This window comes from Artemia sp. Qi Xiang Cuo, chromosome 6, assembly GCF_049724085.1.
Source record: "Artemia sp. Qi Xiang Cuo chromosome 6, ASM4972408v1, whole genome shotgun sequence".
Lineage (NCBI taxonomy): Eukaryota > Metazoa > Arthropoda > Branchiopoda > Anostraca > Artemiidae > Artemia > Artemia sp. Qi Xiang Cuo.
In genome coordinates, this window is record NC_142799.1 from 11532963 (window position 1) to 11555234 (window position 22272).

At 35.8% G+C, this 22272-nt stretch overlaps 1 protein-coding gene across 1 annotated transcript in view; it reads left to right on the forward strand.

Annotated features, from left to right (window-relative positions):
• LOC148950865 (uncharacterized) overlaps positions 1-19774 on the forward strand; it is a 71653-nt gene extending 51879 nt beyond the window's left edge. The window contains exons 3-4 of the mRNA XM_089090484.1: positions 3937-4109; positions 15321-19774. Of these exons, the coding sequence (XP_088946610.1) occupies positions 3937-4109; positions 15321-15623 (476 nt within the window). The 3' untranslated portion in view covers positions 15624-19774. The remainder of the gene's footprint in view (positions 1-3936; positions 4110-15320) is intronic.
• Positions 19775-22272: the final 2498 nt, after the last annotated feature.

The following is a 22272-nucleotide window of genomic DNA, read 5'->3' on the forward strand; positions in this document are numbered from 1 at the left end:
TGACCTTTAATTTTACATTCTTAAGCCCTATTGCGCAAAAGCAGGAGGGGTGGAGGGTCTCCTATAAGAAAGATTTGCTCGAAAAACACATCAAAATGGTGATCCCATATCCATTTTTTATATATAAGTGCCCACCTCCACAAAAAATCTATCATAATGAATGAAATTTTTCAGGGACGATCATCATTCTCGAAGTATTGCTATCCAAATGTTAAACTTAAATCTAAGCAATGGGGGATGAGGAGGAGAGGGTCGGAACTCTCCCTCACATTTAAGATAATCTAGGGTGAAACTGTTTTAGCAGCAAAACTGTATGTAAAAAGCAACCTTTCCCTATTAGATTCATTGCCCCCATTTCTCTTTTTTTGAAAATTGTACAGAAAGCGCTTGAAACCACTAAATTTTCAGTAGACTCGAAGAAACAGTATGTTAGAAAAAGAACAACGATGAAACATTTCTCTACATGCGGTCTCAGACTCGTTTTTAGAACCAATAAAGCGTTATTAACGTTATTCTCATCGGATTACTCTCATACGGAGTGCGACATTGTGTCCAATTTTTGGCAAACTCGTGACCCTGTTACAATTAGTACATAAGGTTTTTAATCGAAACTTAACAACATTTATTGAGTCCCAACTTGAACAAACGTAGGACAATTGTAAATCCGACAGTTGTAAATTGTGTATTTGTTACCTGTACACGAGGAAGCAGAATAACTGACCAGACATTTAGTATTTGCATTGTTTATATCCCCTTATGTACCCATGGCTCGTTGACGAAATCTTCACAAGCACATTGCTGCATAAGTGAAATTGCAAATAGAAGTTAAGTTTTTATGTCGCTCTTTATAAAAACTAGTAGTTTTTTTTCTAATTCAACATGGTTCAAAGTCTGTATTTTGGGCTATATCAGCCTGAGCTATTTTTTCTACATCCAAAATAAAATTGATCTGATGTATTTTGAATTTCAAAGTTCAGGGTGCAAAAATAGGCTTGAAAATCAAAGTTAAAGAGAGCCAAGACTGGGAACAATTAAAGGTGTAGAGATAATGTTGGGTAACGAGAATATTGATCAAGTAAATACCTTCACTTACCTAGTCAATAATATAAGATAAGATAACGTATATTTCAAGTCAAAATGTGGCCATGTACACAAATAACATACCAGATTAACGAATTACAGCACTCGTCACAATAATAAACAAAAAAATAAAAATAAAATAGAAACTACTCTCTTCTTTTGGCAAAATACTCATCAAGATATCTTCCCACTAGACAAATAAAGTGTGACGACGTACTTTTCAAGGCATCAGGAAGCAGCACTCCATCATTCCCAAATAAATTTTCCCTTACCCCCAAAATTCCTCGACAACGACTCAGACAATGCTCTAAATTCTCCTCCTCTTCTTCGCAAAGAGGGCAAGCAAACCTGCCGTCCGGGACACTTTTCCTCCTCTCAAAACCTTTCAATCTCGAACGAGTCGGAAGGCAATTAGATCGTAGCTGCATCCAATATGTAAGGTATCTAGACGGTAAATTTAACTTAAAGTAAAATTCCTGACCATAAATTATCTTAACCTCTTTATGATACCTTAAAGTTTCAGAATTCTTAATCTCCTCACCCCATTTCTGCATCGTCTGGTCCTCCAGCACCCGCTTGATTTCTTTGTCCAACTGTAATTGTTGACTAGTTGGTCCAAGGCCATCATTCCATGCGAAAGAAAAACCTGTCTTATCCAGTACTTCTTTAACTTTAAAAGGCCAAGATCTTTTCCTATGTAGCTGAAGTAGCTCATCATATGCAGCCTTCAGTAGCCTATCACTAGGTAACTGTAAAACCCTTAGCCAAAATTTTATCATTTGGACTGTCCTATAACATTTAAGAGACCACAGTCCTAGGTATCCTTTAAGAAACTGGGTATGGGTCATTCTATGCAACCCGTACAATCTCTTAAAATAACCTAGCTGAACGCTTTCTAACTCGGCAGCGTTCTCATGTCCCCAGATTTCTGCCCCGTAGTGGAGAATCGGCATAATCTTAGATAAAAACCCTCTTATGCAAAGACAAATTCTTTATTCCACTAATTTTATTCCTGAAAAGTAAAAATTTTGCAGCTCTTCCCCTATTTAACACTTCTTTAATTTGAGAACTCCATCCACCATTACTTTGGAAGATATAACCAAGATACTTTATTGTTTCAACTACTTCTATTTGTTGTCCTCCAAATACAAATATATTATCTATTTTTCTTTCCTTTTACTGAAAACAACCACTTTAGTTTTCATCACGTTATGCTGTAACTATCTTATCCTAGTCAATATTATTAGCAATGATGGTGGATGCAGTGAATACATTAAAAGTAGAATAGCCAAGGCCCATGGTGTTTTTTTGTAAAGGAAAAAAAAATTGAAGAATATGAAGATAAGGATGTGAACCAAGATTAGAACATTGAAAGCCAAAGTAATGTTTGTGGTCAAATATGGATCTGGAACGGTGGTGCTTTGAAAGCGGGAGGAGGATCTGTTTCAGAGGAATAGTCTAAGGATTTTCGGGTGTCCGTCTGACTGACCGCATTTCAAACAGTAAGCTGAACAAAATGTGGTTTTATCTCGCTTTCTAGGGCTGTAATGAGATAGCGGTTGAGTTGACTGGTACACTTTCTGCGGATGATGAATGACAGACTGTCAAAAACTGTCCTTTCTGACCAACCTTGTAGCGCGGAACGAAAGCAAGGTGTCCCCGAATGGGTTGGGAAGAGGTCTTAAGATCGGATTTTTAGAAAATTACGGCTTCTTGGGAGGGTGTAAAGAGGAAAGCTTTTGACCAGGTTTGAGAAAAAGGAAGAGCGTGCGCAGCTGTGTTGGCATCAGACGTCCTGGTGTACTAGCAGTGTGATTAATCGAAGTTTACTTAGAATTGGCAATGGTCTCAATAACCGGTGTGCATCGATATGACGTGAGGTATGACCATCGATCATAGGATTTTTGTAAAAAATCACGAGATTTCACAGTAGATCAGAAGCTATAAATTGACTATTGCAGAGGACAGTGAATTTATACAGGGAAAGAGAGAGAGAGAGGGGGGTGATACACGTTTAAAAAAGTCAATGTACAAATAAGAGCCCCTTCTCTCGAAGTATTGTTATACAGAAGTTAAACTTTAGCGCAAAGAGGTAGGGGGTGGACAAGCCCAAGCAAAACAGGTCATTCATATGGAAAAAATACTAAAATTAAAATTCAAAAATGAATATAAATTATCCTGTACGCTAGGGATGCCAGCAAACTCTCCCTGGCCTTCCACTTTTTATGCTTAAGCTGCACTTTCTCCCAATACTACAAAAATGAATGGTCCAACAGAAAGATCATGCAATAAAAAGTTTTTTTCCGGATTGCCTGATGAATGGAAGATATTTGTGGTTAGCATTTGCTATGGGCAATAACAATTTCAACTTATACTTTTTGAAAGGCAATGGCTGATCGCAAAATTTGCCATTACTAGCAGTCTATATTCGTTACACCCAGAAAATGCTTGTAGTGATAGTTAGCTAAACATGCCTCCTCCTAATGGATGGATAGTCCTTAGGCTATATCCAAAAGTTCACGTTGTCTCAAATTCGCAGAATTGCCAATTGGCATTAGCCAATTGTTGGTGAGAAATCAGTACAAAAAAAAAACAGTTCGAGCCAATAAAGTAGGCAAAATTGTGGACGCAGCATAAAACTGTACCCACGCCCTAGGGAGGGTGGATGTGGTGCAGAAAAACTGCAAGTGAATTTGAAAATCCAAACGATAGAATATTTTTGAGTGTAGCAACATAGGGATTTTGTTATTTTAATAATGAAATTCAGAAGAGGAGATATACTGAGTTATTACCAATTTGTTTGCTGTATCATTTAAACAACCCACAATTTTTTAAGACTTCTGTCTTAAATTTTAGGGCCTGAAATGGCTGGATTTCTGCTTGCTCCATTTCGAAAGCCAAAGAGAGTCCGTACAGCTTTCAGTCCTAGTCAGTTGTTAAAACTAGAAGCAGCATTTGACAAAAATCACTACGTTGTGGGTGCGGAAAGGAAACAGCTTGCACAGACATTAAACCTAACGGAAACTCAGGTAACTATATTTATCATTTAAAATTTTAATTATTCATATAACTAAAAATTGAAAAAGCCAAGACCGCTTCTGAGCCTCTTTACACATCATATTTTAAAAATCATAAATATCTGAACTGTTAGGACGTAGCCCAATTTCGAAACAAAAAGCGCCTACCGTTACTCGTAAACTCAACTCCACAAAAATTAATGGTAAATAAACTAAGCAGTACGTTCATGCACATTTTAAGATACACCCCGCCAGAAAAAAGTATGCATATTTCCCAACAACTAAAACTATACTTAAAGAATAGGCAAAAATCATAACTTGAAAACTCTTCCCCAGGGGCTTGGGGGGGGGGGGGGGTCATGTTATCTCTAAAGGCCTAGTTATTAAATCTTTCAACTATGCTGAATAAAATGGCTACTTAAAAATGTTGATCCAAATACTTTGATGAAAAAAGGAGCGTGGGGAACTTAGCTGCCCTCGAATCTTTTTGGTCACTTAAAAGGGGCACTAGAAAATTTTTGTTTCTTTTGTGAATGTTTTTAATCAGTATAATAGGATGGTTTTTATTAGTATATCATTTATATCAAAATGCTGTCTTGAGTTACCATTGAGCAGCGTCGCTCCTTACTTACAGTTCGTTACCACGTATTGTTTGAAAACGGGTTACAACTAGATTCATGGTGTTTGGGAAATGTGAGGTGTTACGAAAACCTTTGGTTTGCTGATAAAAGTATTTTAGGAACATCGTCCTGATCTTGTTTCTTCCTCATTAATTAAACAAAGTAGTTATTGGCACCCTCAACACTTTTAAAGTAATGTGTTCTTGGAAGATTTTTTTCTTAGAAAATAATGACGCCAAAATATAATCACAAAATACGCTGCTTTTTCCATAAATCTTTATTCTCTATTTCCTGATATTATATCAGTGCTGCAACTTTTGAGTTCCGCCAGATACATAAGCTAATGCTAAATTATTTTGACCCAAAATACAACAGAACCCAATCTTTGTTCTTATTTCAAAAAATGCGGTATGTGCAATCCAAGTCTGTGTTTCTTTGTTTCAAGAACATAGCATCTATTGTTTATTTCCTATCTGTTTGATGGTAGGACCAATTAGATTGCGTCTGTGACTTGGCGATTGCCACATAAGCGCTTTAATAGTAATTGTGAAACTACATCATTGTGCTTTACCATTATCTACATTACTTGCAGAGCCACTTTTTCTAAGTTACAATTTTTCCATCATTAAACCTATAAAAAAAAAATTATACGATGTAGAACAATTACCGCACAAAACCCTTTACCTCTGAAAAGGAGTTCCAAGTTCATCTTGCTCACAAATATTGTTGCTTACATATGTTTCTTCTCGGATTCTTGTAAGATGATTTTTGTTCTATAGAATTTTTTGTTACAAGTGACTCCCCGAAATAGTGGAGAAAACCCGAATAATGGAATTGAAAACTTTGACTGTAGAGGTCCAACGGTACTTTTAGTTTTTAGGGTTCTTAGTCGTAAATACCTGCGTATTAACATTCAGGTGAATCTGCATATTTTAATACAGAAGTAGAAGAAAATCTGTTCCCTCTGTCACCTTGTCTTTAATTACTTGTACCATTAAATTTTAGGCGGAGCTGAGCACTTTCGTGCAAAAATCAGAAAAGGGTGCAGTATGTCTCTAAAAATCATCATTGTGATGTTCCTTTAGCCCAACAGACTTGACCCATCTTTCAAGTCGATTGGTGAAACATAATATGACAAACTTTTAGCTGAAAAGTTGGTGTTGGAGCGGTGGAGCTGGAGAGGCTGAGGCCTCTTTTTGTGCCTCTTTCATTATTCTGCTTCGGGGGGAAGGGGGGGGGGGTTCCTGAAGGGATCTAGAGCTACTTCTCTGCCAATAAGTGGGAGACGGTGAAAAAGGGGGTTGGGGGTTTTGGAAAGATTTACGGCCCGCATTGATCTTTTATTAGTGGAAATTAAAAATATTGGCATCATTACATCAGCAATATGTATCTATGAGCTAAAAAGTTGATTGAAGGCTAATGACTACTTGGCCTCTCTAATTATACCGAGCAAAATTCCTTCGGCGATTCTAGTTCAAACAAACCACAACTTGCCTGATAAGATTAAGGGTGAGGGGATGTTGGATGGACCATTGGCTCACTTGACTTTGTCCTCTAAATATTAAGAAAACATCTGTGGAATAATGATAGTAGGAGATTGGCTAGAGGGACCACTAGTCAATGCTGTACTTTTGATAGTACTGAATGAAATTCTTTGTGTGACCCTGGTCCAAGCAAGATGACAAATATATTTAATTTGTGCTACAAATTTAGTGATAGGACGGAGGAAATTGAAAGGCATTGCTCTTATTTTGGTTCTCAAGTCATAAAAATTGAAAATCTCTTACAATTCCAACTCAAACAAGGTGCAACATGCTTCTGTTTTTGCGTACTAGTTGAAAGTGGAAGGGCATGGGGATGGAACGGAGAAACAACTGGCCAACTTCTGTTCTGTAATCATGCAGACGGAAAATGCGTGATTTCTATTCAAAGAACATGCAACATTTCGCCTTTCTGTGAAAAGCTGGATGCAGGAGATCTGTGGGAGGAGGTATCGGATTTACCAGAGGTCCCTTAGTGTCAGCTTGTTTTGTTATATTGATACGCTGAATCTGATGGTGACTTTTGACTTTTGAATTTTGACTTTTAAGAAGTTTTTCCTCCTTCTTTTTAAATTAGGCAAATATTCTCAAACTATATATTACTAGATATAATGTTTTGGTTTTGGTTTTTGGTTTTTGGAGTTTCTGTTACTATTGGGCCCCATTGCTTCTTACTTAAAGTTTGTTACCCCGAACTGTTTGATAATTCGATTGATAAATAAACACTTGCAAATACCCATTAACTAATTTTATTGTACTCGCAGATGTTTTCAGCATGGACTAGGAACTCAGTGTTTTATTTTGTTTCTCTTTTTACAAACTTTTCTATAAAGGCAAACAAAGTAAGACCATAGATGCAATAGATGTCATGACCTGACTGATTAATATGGAAAACGCTATATGACAACAGTGCATAAATTAATAAGTTCTTAGGGACAGGAAGGGGGTGGAAAGCCTATCACCTTACTGCCTTAGATCCATATTTAAGGGCAAAAGTTTAATTCCTTCCTCCATATTTGTCTGCTGGAACTTTCTTGGAAAGCTTGAATTTGAAAATGCGTTTTTTTTCGGCTAAAAAGACGATCTCCCAATAAACAGGTCAAGTGAACATACCCCTTATGACAGAAGTAATAATATTCCCCATAAAAATAGACTAAATAAAGGGAATTTGGGGCTAAAACACACTTTATTGAAGAGTTAAATCCTCTCCCCTTGGATAAATACCCAAAGCTGTAATGGTGTGGGATGTGGGCACCTGGATCAAAACCTGTTTTGGCAGATATTCTAAACTCGTGCTAAATCGGAAGTTTGTTTCTCTCATTGCTCGAATTAGAAAATATACCATTATAATCTTCTATGGTGGTCGAAATTGCAACTGTTTCTTTAATAGACTGGTAATTGCGGATTTGTGGTCACGGGTGTGGTAAGACAACTAATCATTATTTGTAATTAGTATCAGACAAGTTCCTGTTCGCCAGACTTCAGAGAATGCTCTGTGTATTGAACAAGGTGTTGGCTAGCCAAAAGTTAGTCTTTTGTGACAAAAAACGTTCCTAATTTTCAAATGTGGAAGAACCAAATGACGATTGCGTTAAAACTAAATAAACAACTACCGGTTTGTAGGATAGAGTTCTTAGAAATTCTTTTCTTAAATTATTTCCCTCTAATTATCATTTCCATGACAATCCTTCTAGAAGAGACGTTACCTGGAACCCCAACTCCATTTATGTGGACCTGAAACTAACTGCAGGATGCACAATATTTGGAAGATTATTTTTCGCTTCTCATAAATGTTGGGTGAGACACGATGTCTTTCCATCAATTGTAACACCATGAATCTGAAGCCTTGAGCATGCTCGTATGTAAACTACAGCACAACTAGTAGGTAGTAAGACACAATCTAGTAGGTAGTAAGACACAATTTTTGAGATTTTTAAAAAAAATTAGTTCCATCTAAATATGATTTGCCATTACAATTCATCCGGGCGAGGAGTGTAGCTCCAACATTTTTATTTGGTGGGCAAAAGAGGTCTCCGTTCGGAGAGTCAAGGGGCATGGGCAATATAATTATTTTTTCTCCAAATTATTGGGGGGGGGGGGCAACTGCCCGTCTTTACCCACCCCTCCGAAATGACGCCACAGATTCGAGAGATATGTACCCTAGGACCTCAAACGCATTTATATGGACCTGGGACTAGTTGCGGGCTGCCAAATACTCAGTGTTCAAAGAAAACTCGTGTCAGTTATTTGTTTTACCGACTTGAAAGAAGTGATTTTCCAGCCAACCATTCAGATAATCTAAATTTTTTACTAATCCTTTTGTATCTTTTTTGTGAACACCCTTGTAACTGTTTTTGTAATAAACATCTAACATTTATGCTTACACAAAAAACAACTGTTATAATCGTGTGAAATAACCACGAGCAAACAGTCATACTAGACTTCGGTTAAATTTTTGTGGCTTTTTTTCACTTTTTTTTTAGTGATACTAACGTAACACTTTTTTTGTTACATTTGGGGAGAGCACCGAATTTATCACGGCAACATTAACCAAAGTTCATCAAATAAGAATTACATCCCGTCCGTGAGTTATAATGGTAAAAAAGAACTTACAAAGATATTCTGATCCTAGCCTTGATCTGACTCTTCTGTCAAAGACGGTAAGCCACTGCATTGTCAGCTACTATTTGTAATAATTGTAGTGATGGTACATTAGATCTCAATCTTTGAAGTCATCTGATTGACTAGTAAGTTTGAGGCCACTAATTAGAAACCTGCCTTTCAATGAGTAGCATTGATCAAAACCATGAGAGGCACAGTGGCACTGGTCAAACCCATTTAATTCAAAATCTTTTTCCCTCCTCCCCAAACTCCCTTTAACTTTCCCTCATTGTTTTACTGAGTTTATGCTAAAAAAAAGAAAATTTTGTCAATTATAGCATAAAAAGAGAGGAGAAGGGAATGAGGGGTTTTTAATCAATTTGAATCGAAAGCCCAATCGAACGTAGCAGAGACTTATGACTTTTTGAAATATTAAAGATTTTTAGCTGCGGTGAAGAAGATAAAAGCCATTGTTACGCCGAAGCTAGCGCCTAAGCCAAAGATACGATTTTTTTTCCGTTTCTTGGATTCTTTGACATGCTCATTGTCATTATAATTGATTTAGATTCAATTATAATAATAGTAGCTGAGGCTCTTAAGTTCTAATGAATTGCTAAGAGCTAGAAAGGAGCGCTCTAAGGAAAAACAAATGATAGAAGGAACTAAAACTGTTCAATTACAAAATTTTTTAAATTATACTGTATTTTTAGGTGATCGAAATCATTCAGTTTTTATATTCTCAAAAAGTTAGCTCTAATATCTTCAAGATCCAGATTCAGGATTTTCATATATCAATATGTTCTTTTTTGTGGTAGTTGAAGAGCCGTTATATTATGGCAATTTGAAAGGATCCCATCTCCTTTAAGGAAAGTCACAAATTCAGCCATCTTCCGCTTCCTAGAAAAGAAAAAAAAACTATAGACTTTTGGGTACTTGCGTATTATGTGGTACACACTCGAGAATTTGGATATACAGATCAGACAATAACCGGTTTATACCTGTCAGTATCCGAAGAAAATTTGGTTAGGCTCAGTTAAAATCTACGTTTTAGGTAAATTTTTATCAGATATTTAATATATAGAGATGGTATTTTGGTTGGGTTAGGTTATGTTAGGTTAGGTATTTAATATAATGAGTTCTGTACACCCCCCCCCCCCTCCCGAACTATAGTTCTTTGTTGTAGTTTTCATAATTTTGTTACTAAAGTATTGTATTTTCATCATATTTTGGTATATCAAACAGTTCGTGGTAACGAAATGTAAGTAAGGAGCGACCCGGCACAATAGCAATAGTTATATCAAAAGAATTGGCCTATTGTGATGATTTCAAATATATAAGTTTCATTACGTTTAATTTTACCTATTAAAGGCTAAGAGCCTGAGAAAAATAACCTGATTTTCGAAAAAAGGGGTAAACATCCCCTAAAAGTCAAATAATCTTAATGAAAATTACACAATCAGATTCAGCGTATCAGAAAACCTTACTGTAGATGTTTCAAGCTACTATGTACAAAATTCTGGTATTTTGTATTTTTTGCCAAAAGAAAGAGCAAGGATGCGTGATTGTTATTATTATTTTTCCCCAGGGGTGATCGTATCGATCCAGTGGTCCTAGAATATCGCAAAAGGGCTCATTTGAAGAGAAATTAAAAGTTTTAGTCCCCTTTTTAGGTGACCAGAAAGATTGGAGTGCAAATAGGCCCCCTTCCCCGCCCTTTTTTCCCAAAATCGTCCGACCAAAATTTTCAGACAGCCATTTTGTTCGTCGTAGTTGAAAGTCCCAATAACTATGCATTTGGATATGACATGACTCCCCCACAGCCCCAGAGGAAAGGTCTTTAAGTTATAAAATGTGCCCATTATTTAGCCGTAGTATTTGTTATTGGGAAGTATGTATACATTTTGGGGCGGAGGAGGGGGGGCGAATTTTCTGCTGCAGTTTTTTCCACGGGGGAATTTTCGATGGGGAGGGTAGTTTCCAGGGGTAAGCTTTTCAGGGGAAACTATACACTGGGGAGAGTTGCCAAAATCCCTATACAAAATTCTTCTTATATGTCTTGCTTTTTCTTTTCCGTCTCAATTTTTTCTCGTGGAATTGTTAAGGATAATTCTACGGGTTAAATTTTCACCGGTACTGAATTATCTAAAGAATATTTCCATGGGGAGGGGATTTTCCGTGGAGGTGGGGCCAGATTTCCTGGCATTATTTAAAAAAGACCTGGAATTAAATAAAAAAACAGGTTACTTCAACTGAACATAAGGAGCACCATTAAGACTTAGAACGAACAGAAATTATTACGTATATGAAGAGGATTGCCCTCTCCTCAACTCCTCACTTTTTATACTAAAGTTTGAATTTTGTCCCAATTCTTTCAGAACGACTCCGGAAACACAAGAGTCGTTTAATTAGAACAAAAAGAAGCTTTCTTAAAAGTTCTAAAAACCTTTAGTGTAAAGAGCGAGGAGTTGAGAAGGGGGCAATCCCCTTCATATACATAATACATAATTTTTTCTATTTAATTTCATTAGGATAAACATATCTTGACTTCTCGAGTGTGTACCATATAATGCACAAGTACGACTTTTGTAATATACGGTAGGATATAACGTGATTCCAAAAAATAGTGACATATAACGTGATTCTGAATAAAACATGATTCTGAAAAATAGTGATTTTTTTTTCAAATTTTACTTTTACCCCACTTTGAGATTTTCCAGACTTGCCAACCTTGAGTTGACACAATCTCTTTGGACACCATAATACTAAACTAAAAAATTTTGGGGCTCAATTGGTTGTATATTTATCAAGTATCGAGTATTTGAGTATCGAAGTATCGAAGATGTTTTTTGTAATCAATATGTTTTTGAATATTGAAGTTGGCCATCAAGATAACAAAGACTCTATGTGTCCAAATGTGTAACAACCCATTTTTTACCCGTAAAAATAGTTCAAAAACTAAGCTCTTGATATGAAAATCAGGCTCTACATAATATAAATGATAACAATTTACTATAAAATCAATTTCAAATCACTGATGTATTTGGGAAACAACAACATTACAGCATAAGGATATCTCTTTTTTAGATTTCAAATAGATCTTTAGTGACCTAGCGAGACTTGGCTAATTATTGACCCAATGAGCGAAAACTATTTTCTTTTGTTGTCCATTGATGTATGTGCAGTCATTGAAATCTATAGTTACTTGGTGAAGCAAGAGAAAGATTTTGTGAAATGGATTTAGGTCGCAATGCCGATCCCGCGTAACTACACTAAACATTTATATCAGACTATTTTGGCTTGCATTTCGATCATCCAAGTTTGTAAAAGGGGAATTCAAGTTTTCTTCTAATCCACATTTTCTGTTTTAAGCAGTGGGGCCGTTAGGGAGGGGGCAAGGAGGCAGTTACCCCCAATAATTTGGAGAAAAACATTATATAGCCTGTGCCCATGGACTCTCCAGATACAGAACCTACCCCCCCCCCCGCAATAAAATGCTGTAGCTACGCCCCTGGTTTGAAGCTATTGTTTCAGTTATTTGCTTAATAACAAATTTAAACTATTTATTTAGAATATCAATCTAAATATTTATTTGAACTATTCGTCTTGAATTATTTTTATAACGCTCATTAATTATACAAAAATAATATGCGTCTTTACTAATTATACCCCTAGTTCCTTTTTTCCCGTTTCCGTTCTTTTTCTGCTTAGTTGTGTACCAGCCCCAATTACAGCAGCTGCAAAACATATAAATAAATTCATCCCTTCACCAAAAATTTGTCTATCCATACTTTATCCACGATTCCATGCTTAACGACCATATAAGGAAAACTTATAGCTTTGAATAGGTCTCTTATTCGAGAGTTTCCAGAGGGATTCCCAAGGCTAAAGCCATTAGCCTCATCCCCATACGTCACACTTGAGCTGGTACAATAGCTAGGCGTTGTTACGTTGAACGTAGCAATAAGAAATTCCTATTAAAAGCCGTCTCCCATTGGTCGGATCAGGAAATGAGCGTAACATAAAAATAATCGACAAAATTACGATTATGTCTCTGAACAAACTGAATAGGCTTATCAGGAAGTGGGGGAAGTTAAGAGGAATTTGGTAAATTAACTGGAATAATATACTGTTTTTGGCCATAAGACAAATCCTCATGTTTCATGTCTTGGTGTTTATACTTCGTGAAAGAAATATCGGAATAGCCGAAGGCGAGGGAGTATCAGCTTTCGACTACCTTGTGTCATCTCGGAGTGCAACTTGTTCAGCTGTCTGGAGCACATATTCGCAAAGCTAATTACAAAGGGTTGCTTGCTCCTTGCCACCTGGTGCAAAACTAGGAACGTCGCATGTGCCACACAGTTCCACCACGCTATGCGCACTCCCCAAAACACTTGCACAGTTCCATCGCGCTTGACACACTCCACATGGTGTACATGATATCTGAGAGAGAGCCACCCCTCGGCTACTACTTTTTGCGCAAATAATGGTAGACTTTGCGCCACGCAGAGCCCGTGGAAAGTGGTCATTCCCTCAACAGAAAGCCAATAAAGTCAACTAGTATTCAGAAATATAGCCAGGCGAAGAAAAAAGAGAACAATTAAGTTGGTTCATTTTCATTTTTATGGGGGAAATCCACAAAGGAATGAATGTAACAATCGTTTTATATGTTTTCTTTGCATAACGTTGGAACAATTGAAAGCAGTTAAAAACTAAAGTGATGTACTTAAACATGCATATAATATATGACAACCTTCTTAAGGACTTGAGACAGATTGAGGACCAGATGACTTTTGTAGAAGATTAAAGCTTCTTGTGCAATAAGGCTATTTGAGAATCGTGGTATCTAATCCTAGAAAACCATCCAACATTACGTTCATAGTACGTCTCTATCTTTTTTTTTGTATAGGCAGATACCATGCAAATAATTTTTTGTGTGTGTGTGATCAATGCGGTTCGAGACGACCATCCATTGGGGAAAAAAAAGAAAAAAAAAACATAAACATATATCCATGACTATTTACCTCAGGATAAATAGGAAACCTCATATTTTCGTAGCAAGAAGGCTGAAACTTCCGCTTCAGCTCTGTCGTCCGTCTAGTTTCCCTTGCTATGCAAGTAAGAATATGAATGTATGGGATCTAACACTGAGTAATCCCGATTCTAAGAAGATGTAACAAGTCTCTATAGACGAAGTTGGAGTCGAAGGAGGCCTTTAGCCTCATTTTAGAGAAGTTTGAGGAGGAAGACAGTCCCCAGCTTTTTCGCGATACGTTGTGCTCATTTTTAGTCTAATTCTTCAATATTGATTTTTTTTTTTTCATTAGTTACAATTTATATTCCTTTTTAGGTTTGATATCTACCTTCATACTAATTAACATTCGTTGCAAGTTTTGTTTGTTATTTGACCCTATGTCTCCCTATTTTAAGTTTATATAAAACAAAGTTTAGATGATTGAATTATTTGGTTTGCAGATTAGATATTTTTCGATTTGTAGTTTGTTTTTATTATTGGGATCTTCTTGCTTTGCGTGAATTTTTTGTTGTTGTAAATATGGCTCTTAGGCTATTGAAATACATTGATCAATCTGTCTATCCATCTATATTTAATTTCGCTTAAACTTCTGTGAAGCTTAATAGCATTAAATAACATTTGGAGAAAGTCTCACAATCGGTTTGCTGAACGGATAGGAGTCTTCTGCGATCGTCAGTATTACTCTATATCACATACTTTGTTTGAAAATGTGTAAGTACAATCAGAGCCGTTCCTAGGGTTGGTGATGCTCCGGGAAAAATTAATTAAAGTGCCCTCCTCCCAACTCAAATATAAGCAAAAAGGCCAAATCAAAGTGAAAATTTGATCAAAGCGTGCAACCTTCACCTGCGGCAGTCCCCCGCCCCTACCCAGCCACAGAGTCCAGGACTGCTTGCCCCCCCCCCTCTTTTGAATGGCTCTGATTGGAATGCACTGTTGGTTCTGCTCTAACCGTTCTTATTTCCCATATGGACTTGTAACCTAGAAAAATTTGATTTATAAGTCTGCTTTCCCTTGGAATAGTTCAGAAGAAGTATTTGGTACCGCCTAAGACTAAAGGACAACATTTTTAGCTATTCGCGGAAATAGTTTTTTGTTCTAGATTTTGAATATAAAAATTACAAATAATAAAAATATTCATAATGAATTATAAAAATATGTAATAAAGTTATATAGTATAAAAAATCAATAATAATTTTATTATTGCATTAACTCTAATTTATAATGGTTATTGATTATAGTATTATAAAATTACATAAATATATAAAATTGCAAAAATAACTTACAAAATTATAACAAATATATAATAGAATTAAAAAAAAATTATATATAAATATTAACTATAATATGCAGCTGGACAATGTGGCTTCATTAAGACTAACCCCAATAACTACAATTTAACGTAATCTGAAACTCAAAATTGTTCCAGGTTAAGGTTTGGTTCCAAAATCGTCGAACAAAGCACAAACGAGTTCAAACTGACGATGAAGAGCCTCTGCACACATCAAAAGAGGGCGATAAGACTGATCCCGGTTTGCCACGAGAACCATCCACCTCAAATCAAATTAAACAAGAAGAAAGCGAATCTGAAATAGACCTGGAGGAAAGTGAAGATGATGAAGACCAAAACAATGATTTTTTTTCTAATCCTTATTTAAGTCATCAGCTTTTTCAGCTTCAACAGCAGCAGCAACAGTTCTTGTCCCATCAACAAAAGCCCCCAGAGTCATAAATCTTATATTTACGACTGAATTGTAAAGAATGAATTATCTACTTCTATCTGCACAAAAAGAAATGAAAGTAACAACAATTTTCGGACTACCTAACCTCGAGGTGGCTACAATTATGCTCGCCTTTTAGTCCCAAGCTGTTACAGAGTGATATTTTACAGTTTTAATTATATTAATTCAGGGACGTATGCAGGGGGAAGGACCTTGAGACTCCTTAAAATCATAATTTTTTCTGAATTTTTGGGCACTTCTTATTCAAATTATCAATTTACAACCCCCCCCCCCCGAAAACACCTACGAGCGTGCCTGCTCTAAGCTATGGCGGTTATTACCAACAATTCTATATTTTGGGGAAGCTCTGCTTCCAGACTCTGTTTTTGTGTTCGACCATGTTAAGACTAAACCTTTTGCCATAACGATTAACGAAGCACGTTACCAAAACGCACTCTGTGATAATAAAAGCTGCAAAACCGAGAAAACCTTAGACTTGCAAGATTTTAATCAAGCTTCAATACAGATCTTTACAGTCACACCCTTCTATGTATAGAAGTTTGCTCTTGATATCTTATAATCTTAATACATTCAATTAGAATTCTAATTTAATATAAAATGTTGTGTTCCAGCGGCAATCTGAATTGAAAAATAATAGTCTCGTTTGTGAAAAATTGACATTTTACTAATTCTCTAGCTCATTGTTTCTCAAACTGAGGGGTCGTCACCCCATGGGTGGGGAAGAATCATGATCACATTGAACAGGGGTTACAACAGTTAAAGCAATTAAATTCTAATGCACGAAGAACCTTTTATTTATTTACAAAACTATTTCAATCAAATGTACATGCAAATGCAAACATAGAAACATTAGCAATATTGTATTAACCAAAAACTACCTGAAGATTAGGCTACACAGAGAAAATAAATAAATAAGTTCAAATCATTGGCTAATATAAATTTGTTATTAGGTAACTGACTTTTTATTAACCTTTTTAGTTTGGGGGCCATAACGCTAAATGTTTGCGAAACGATAACGATAGTCAAGCTTACGGATTACTATCGCAGTGGCAAACGAATTTAGACTTTTAACTTTCCCAAAAATACTTTCGACATATTTGCTCTACGGCAGTATTATAGCATTAGGAATACAATTCTTATCTCCAAACTCACGAATTTTTTGTTCCAGATCTTTTTCTTTAATGTTTTTTTTTCTCTCTTTTAGTGTCCTAAGCTCCCCCAGTGTGTTGAGAATACAACCAGTGACCTCATAACCCTTTTATAATAAAACAGGGTGGTTTGACATGAAATATCCTTTCCTGAATCAGTGGGGTCATTTGGTGGGGGTATTCCCCCGCGATTTTTGCCCCCCCCCCTGAATTTTGGAATTACCTTTTTAGTATTAACATGAAAATGCTTTTATTTAGTAATTTCATTAAAAAAAAAACTGAAAAAAACATTAAATCCCCCCCCCATATGTTTTGAAAAAGTTAATTTTTGCCCCTCCCTCTACTTTTCCGTGAATTGACTCCATTGTTCTGAATTAGCTAAATGACAGCACAGCTTTCCCCTTATTTTGGTCAGCCTAACTTCATTAAAGATTCTTTTATTTAAATTAAGTTTTAGTTGTTTCTGGCTAAATACTTTAGAATTTTTAAACTCTTTCATCTCCTTTTCCGATATGGTCCGCCATTTTCGTTTAGATGGAGAGAATATAAAATATCACAAATAACGTACGCATAATTATTTGTATTTTTAGCCTTTTTTTTCACTAGCTTTTAATTATAGCACAATATTTATTTGTTTGTATTTCTTTTTGGGGGAAGGGGGGAATTTGTATGCACATTTGTGTATACAACTAATTAGTCTATTAACGCATAAACAAAAGGTTCTTTGTATATAAACGTAAATTTTTCTGTGGAACTGCCACCCCTAGATTGAAAAATTATGATTTAGGATCTATGCCTCACGATGCATCGAAATTTTGTTCTTTTTATAGGCTAAAAATTTCACACAGAGGAACCAATCAGGTTTTTAATTGGTTTACTGTTTCATAATTTGACATAGCAACAACGAGTAAAAGAGGCTGGAACACTTGGTTTCCATTTCCGATATACGCTTAAGGAATAAACTAATTGGTTTATGAAAACACTTTGCGGGAAAATAACCAATAGAATTAAAGCATATTTTTAAACATGGAAGCATAGGACAGTAATCTCTATTTTGCTTCTCGATCTTATTCTGTAATATTCAAATTAGTGTTCATGCAAGTTCTGCCAGGTATGCCACAAAATTTGTGTGTCCTCCAGGGTGTACTGCTAGTAATTATAAGATTAAGTGTCATAGAACTAGGTAGTCGCTGGAATAAAATCTTAAGTAAAATTTGAATGCAACATTGCCATCTTTAAAATACTATTTAGAACTTTCCTTGCGAAAACAGGGAAGTAATAAAATTATACTCAAACAAACATAAGACAAAAAACGAAGACTCATTTATTTAGTAATACAATGAAGCCAATGAAGCTGTCTACATAAATACTTATGCAAATTAGTGACGTGATAATATTCATTAGAAAAACTCACATCTTCTCCTTCCTCTTTTTTCAACCCCCAGCTACATCATTACTGTTGCCCTCTTAGACCGTTGGGGAAACAGATATTGTACTCCTTTTTAAGCGTTAAGTTTTAAATTTCGTAGAAAACGTTTTTAGCCGTTAAGGTTTGTGTCCCATGTAAAACATGCGATTTTGCGATAAGCCAACAACTGTAAAATGCACTGAAGCAGACAAGCTGATTATACATTTGGATTCATTAGTTTCAAAACCCGCCATTCGCAATGCCAGAATTATTATATTACTTTTACTTTTTCTTAGAGAATGATCTAAAAGTTCATTGAAGTAGGAGAATTTACCTATTTTTTCATGTTTTTTAACTTGAAAGTTTAATTTAAAAGTTAGGTAAAGCTGAATCTCGGCTATCCAATGACATCAAAATTTTTGTTCTGTGTGGAAAAGTTAAAGCCTTCAGAAAAATAAACAAAATTTGGAAAAGGGGTGTCTAAGTATCTTAACGTCTAGGTTCCCTTTGAAACATGTAAACTTGGTACAAGAATACAGTTGTAACTTGCACGAAAGAACGTCGTAATCACAACGTTGAATTCATTTACTTTCAGATCTTTCTATTTACCGAGCCAGAATTATGATATCTCTTTGACTTTGTCTAAGAGAACTACTTAAGCCTGGTTACAAAACTGGCAAAAATTTCTAATTATGCTTGTTTTTATTGTCTTTTAAATATGTTTTCCTGTGTACCAAAAAAATGAAAACGAAAATTTTAGAACATAATTTGATATATGCATTACACTGGATCCCAGCTATCAAATGAGAGCAAACTTCGCTAAAATATCAAAACCCCAGGACTGCAGGACCCTACCAAAATCTTGCACAGGGAACAATAACCTTAAATGCTTGAAATTTGATTTCGGACAACTTTCCATGTTTAAAAAAAGATTTAAGTCTATGGAAGTGAATTTAAGTACAGTAAATGTGAAAAATATCCGAACCCCACTTTTCGGTCCTACCACGGTCCTACCTTTCGAAGAAAATGAAAAGAAGATGAATGATTCGTTTTCCTTGTTGACTCTACCCATTGTACTAAAGAAGCGAACAATTTTGATGGCAATAAATGTTTTGAAAATATTCTCTTGAAATCTGGCTCTGAAAATATTGTGCTGCTAATTATTTCCTAAATATTCCCACTAATAGTACCTCTTTGCATTTCTTATCGAATTTTTGTCTGTAGATGAAACTTCGTGTTTTAATTTTAAATCTTTCTGAATTAAAAAAAAAGAAAGAAAAACCTACCCCGCAAACTTTATTCCGATTGGTCAATCTTAGTAATTTGTAACTTTAGTAATACTGTTTTTATCGCAAGTGTGATTGTAGTATCGCTCAAGCATAAGACTCGATATTTCTTTTTAAACTAAGAACAGGTTATCAGCTATATAGATGGACCGTCCCTGCATCGTAGAGCAGAAGGTTTCTCATGTAGACATCTTATCTGTACTGAAATCCGAACTGATACTCAAAGTACTGTGTTAAACTATTTAGTAATTTTATTCGGAATTATTTGTGCCATATTTCTTAAATAAAGTGAATTTACGTTTTTCTAATCTGAAATTAATTTTTGTACTAACGCTTAAGGTTTTGAAAAAAAAAGTGCATTTGCGCAAAGTTCCTTCTGAGATAACTCTCTGTTGTATCAATATTTCAAGTAGCTGTAATTGGTAATAAAAGCTTCACTATCGTAAAACAGCTGGAGTGGGCTGGGTGATAAAAACCTTAGTAGCTTATAAATAATAACTTCAAAATAATGGTCGACTATACAGAACATTTTGTCGTTCATTTTTACTGTTGCTTCAACATTGAGGTAGATACAATTCCCATTTTCCCTCGATAATAGTGCCCATTATTGAAAGTAGATAAGATAATCCTCATTGGTGGATTAGTTTGGATTAGATCTCCTCCTTAATAGCTCGCAATCATCAGAAACTACAAAGTGTTTTTGCGTAGGATTTTGCAAATCATGGCAAAACTTGAAAAAATTCTCAAACCTTCCACCGTGACTAACAGGAAATCGAAGCAACACTTGCCAGTAGTTGCTACCTACCCAAATTTATTGGCACAAATATATATAGCCTCCCTTTTTACACCCTCCCAGGAAGTTCCCATTTTCTATAAATCTTTCTTTATGGCGTCCTGCCAACCCAGACGAGGACGATCTACTTTCCGTTTAGCCCTAGACGGCTGGCCGAAAAGGACAATCTTCGACAATCTGTCATCCTTCATCTGCACAACGAGTCCTAGCCACCTCAACCTTTCTTTTATTATAGCCCTAGAAAGCGGTAATGAATCCCATTTTTCGTACAGCCTACTTCTGGGTACCCCTGATGGTACCCAGAACAATCCATAAGCAATTTCTCTGGAAAACATTTAGCAAATCTTCATCCGCTTTACGGTGCACCCATGCTTCAGAGCCATATTTGACCAATGCCAGTAATGTAACCACCAACATCCTAGTCTTGGTTTGCAGACTAGTCTTCCTACTCTTCCAAACTTTTTTTATCTGTTAAAAAAGACCATGAGGCTTGCCAATTTTACTTTTTACATCTTCGTTGCTCCCACCGTCTTTACTAATAATACTACCAAGGTAAGTGAAGCTGCCCACCAGGTCAGTCTTTTCGTTACCCAACGTCACCTTTTCATCTTCACTTATTCCTAGCCTTAAAGACTTAATCTTCTTAACATTAATTTTCCAACCTATTCTAGCATCCTGAACTCGCAACACCTCTAAAAGTTCATTCATTTTGCTCACACTTCATCTTAAATCATCAGCATAATCTAAGGCCAGGAGACTTTTCCCTCCCTACGTGATTCCGTTGTCTCCCATTGCCTTTCCTGTGCTCCTTAAGACCAAGTCCATCATAATAACCCATATAAAGGGGGATAGAACACAAACTTGCTTAGGTCCTGATTTAATACAAAACCAGTTGCTAACCTCATTTCCTACCTTAACCGCAGCAGTGTTATTCTCGCACATAGCACGAATCACTAATGTATTTATTTGGTATAGCATACAAGGATAAAAACTTTGCTAAAACTCTTCTATCAACAGAATCGAACGCTTGCTCATAATCTATAAAACTGAGGACCCAAGGTGTTTGACAACTGAGGCACTTTTCAATTATTAACCTAAGAGTAAAAATTTGGTCGACACATAATCTACCTTTTCTAAAACCACACTGTTCTTCTCTTAAGACTTTATCTACAGCATCTCTAAGTCTAAAAAGTATCATATTACTAAGTATCATATTGTATCATAGTATCATGACTATCATATAAGAGTATCATACCTCAATAATTACCACACTCACTCTTATCACCTTACTTATATAGTTAGGTACTTCCCTTTTTCAAAAATGATATTCATAATCTTCAGTAACTTATTTTTAACCTCAGAGCCACCATATTTAAGAAACTCATTTACCACACTATCAACAACTGGAGCCTTATTATTTTTTTTAATCCTTTTAGTACTGTCGCTAATTCTTCTTCACAAATCAAATCTTCTTTCACAACCAAGGTATCACAAACTTTTTCAAATTCCTGTATATCTTTTCCTGCAACTCTATCTCGGCTTAGCAAATTCTCAAAATGTTCTGCCCATCTCTCTTTAACTCTTACCATATCACTAATTGTTGCTCCATTCCTATCTATAACTGGGACAAGTCCGGATTGACTATTCCCTCCCAATTTATTAACATGCCAGTACAATATTTTACTATTATGCCGTCTAGCTGCATCTTCCAGATCCTCGGCAATTTTATCCATGCCCTCCATTTCACACCTCCTTAGTTCATATCTTAATACTTTCACCAGTTTCTTTACATTCCTTTTGTTTTCATATGATATATCACTCGGATAATTCTTGTACAAACCCTTTCTCCTTTTTATTGAACATAAGTTTGAGAATTCACCACCCAAGGTGAATCTCCTCAATTTGGAATTTTTATTAAGTAAAAGGGAGCCTGCTGAGAGAAATTAAAAGTATGTAGAAATTTAAAATAAGGTGATCTAGCTCAACTACATATATATATATATA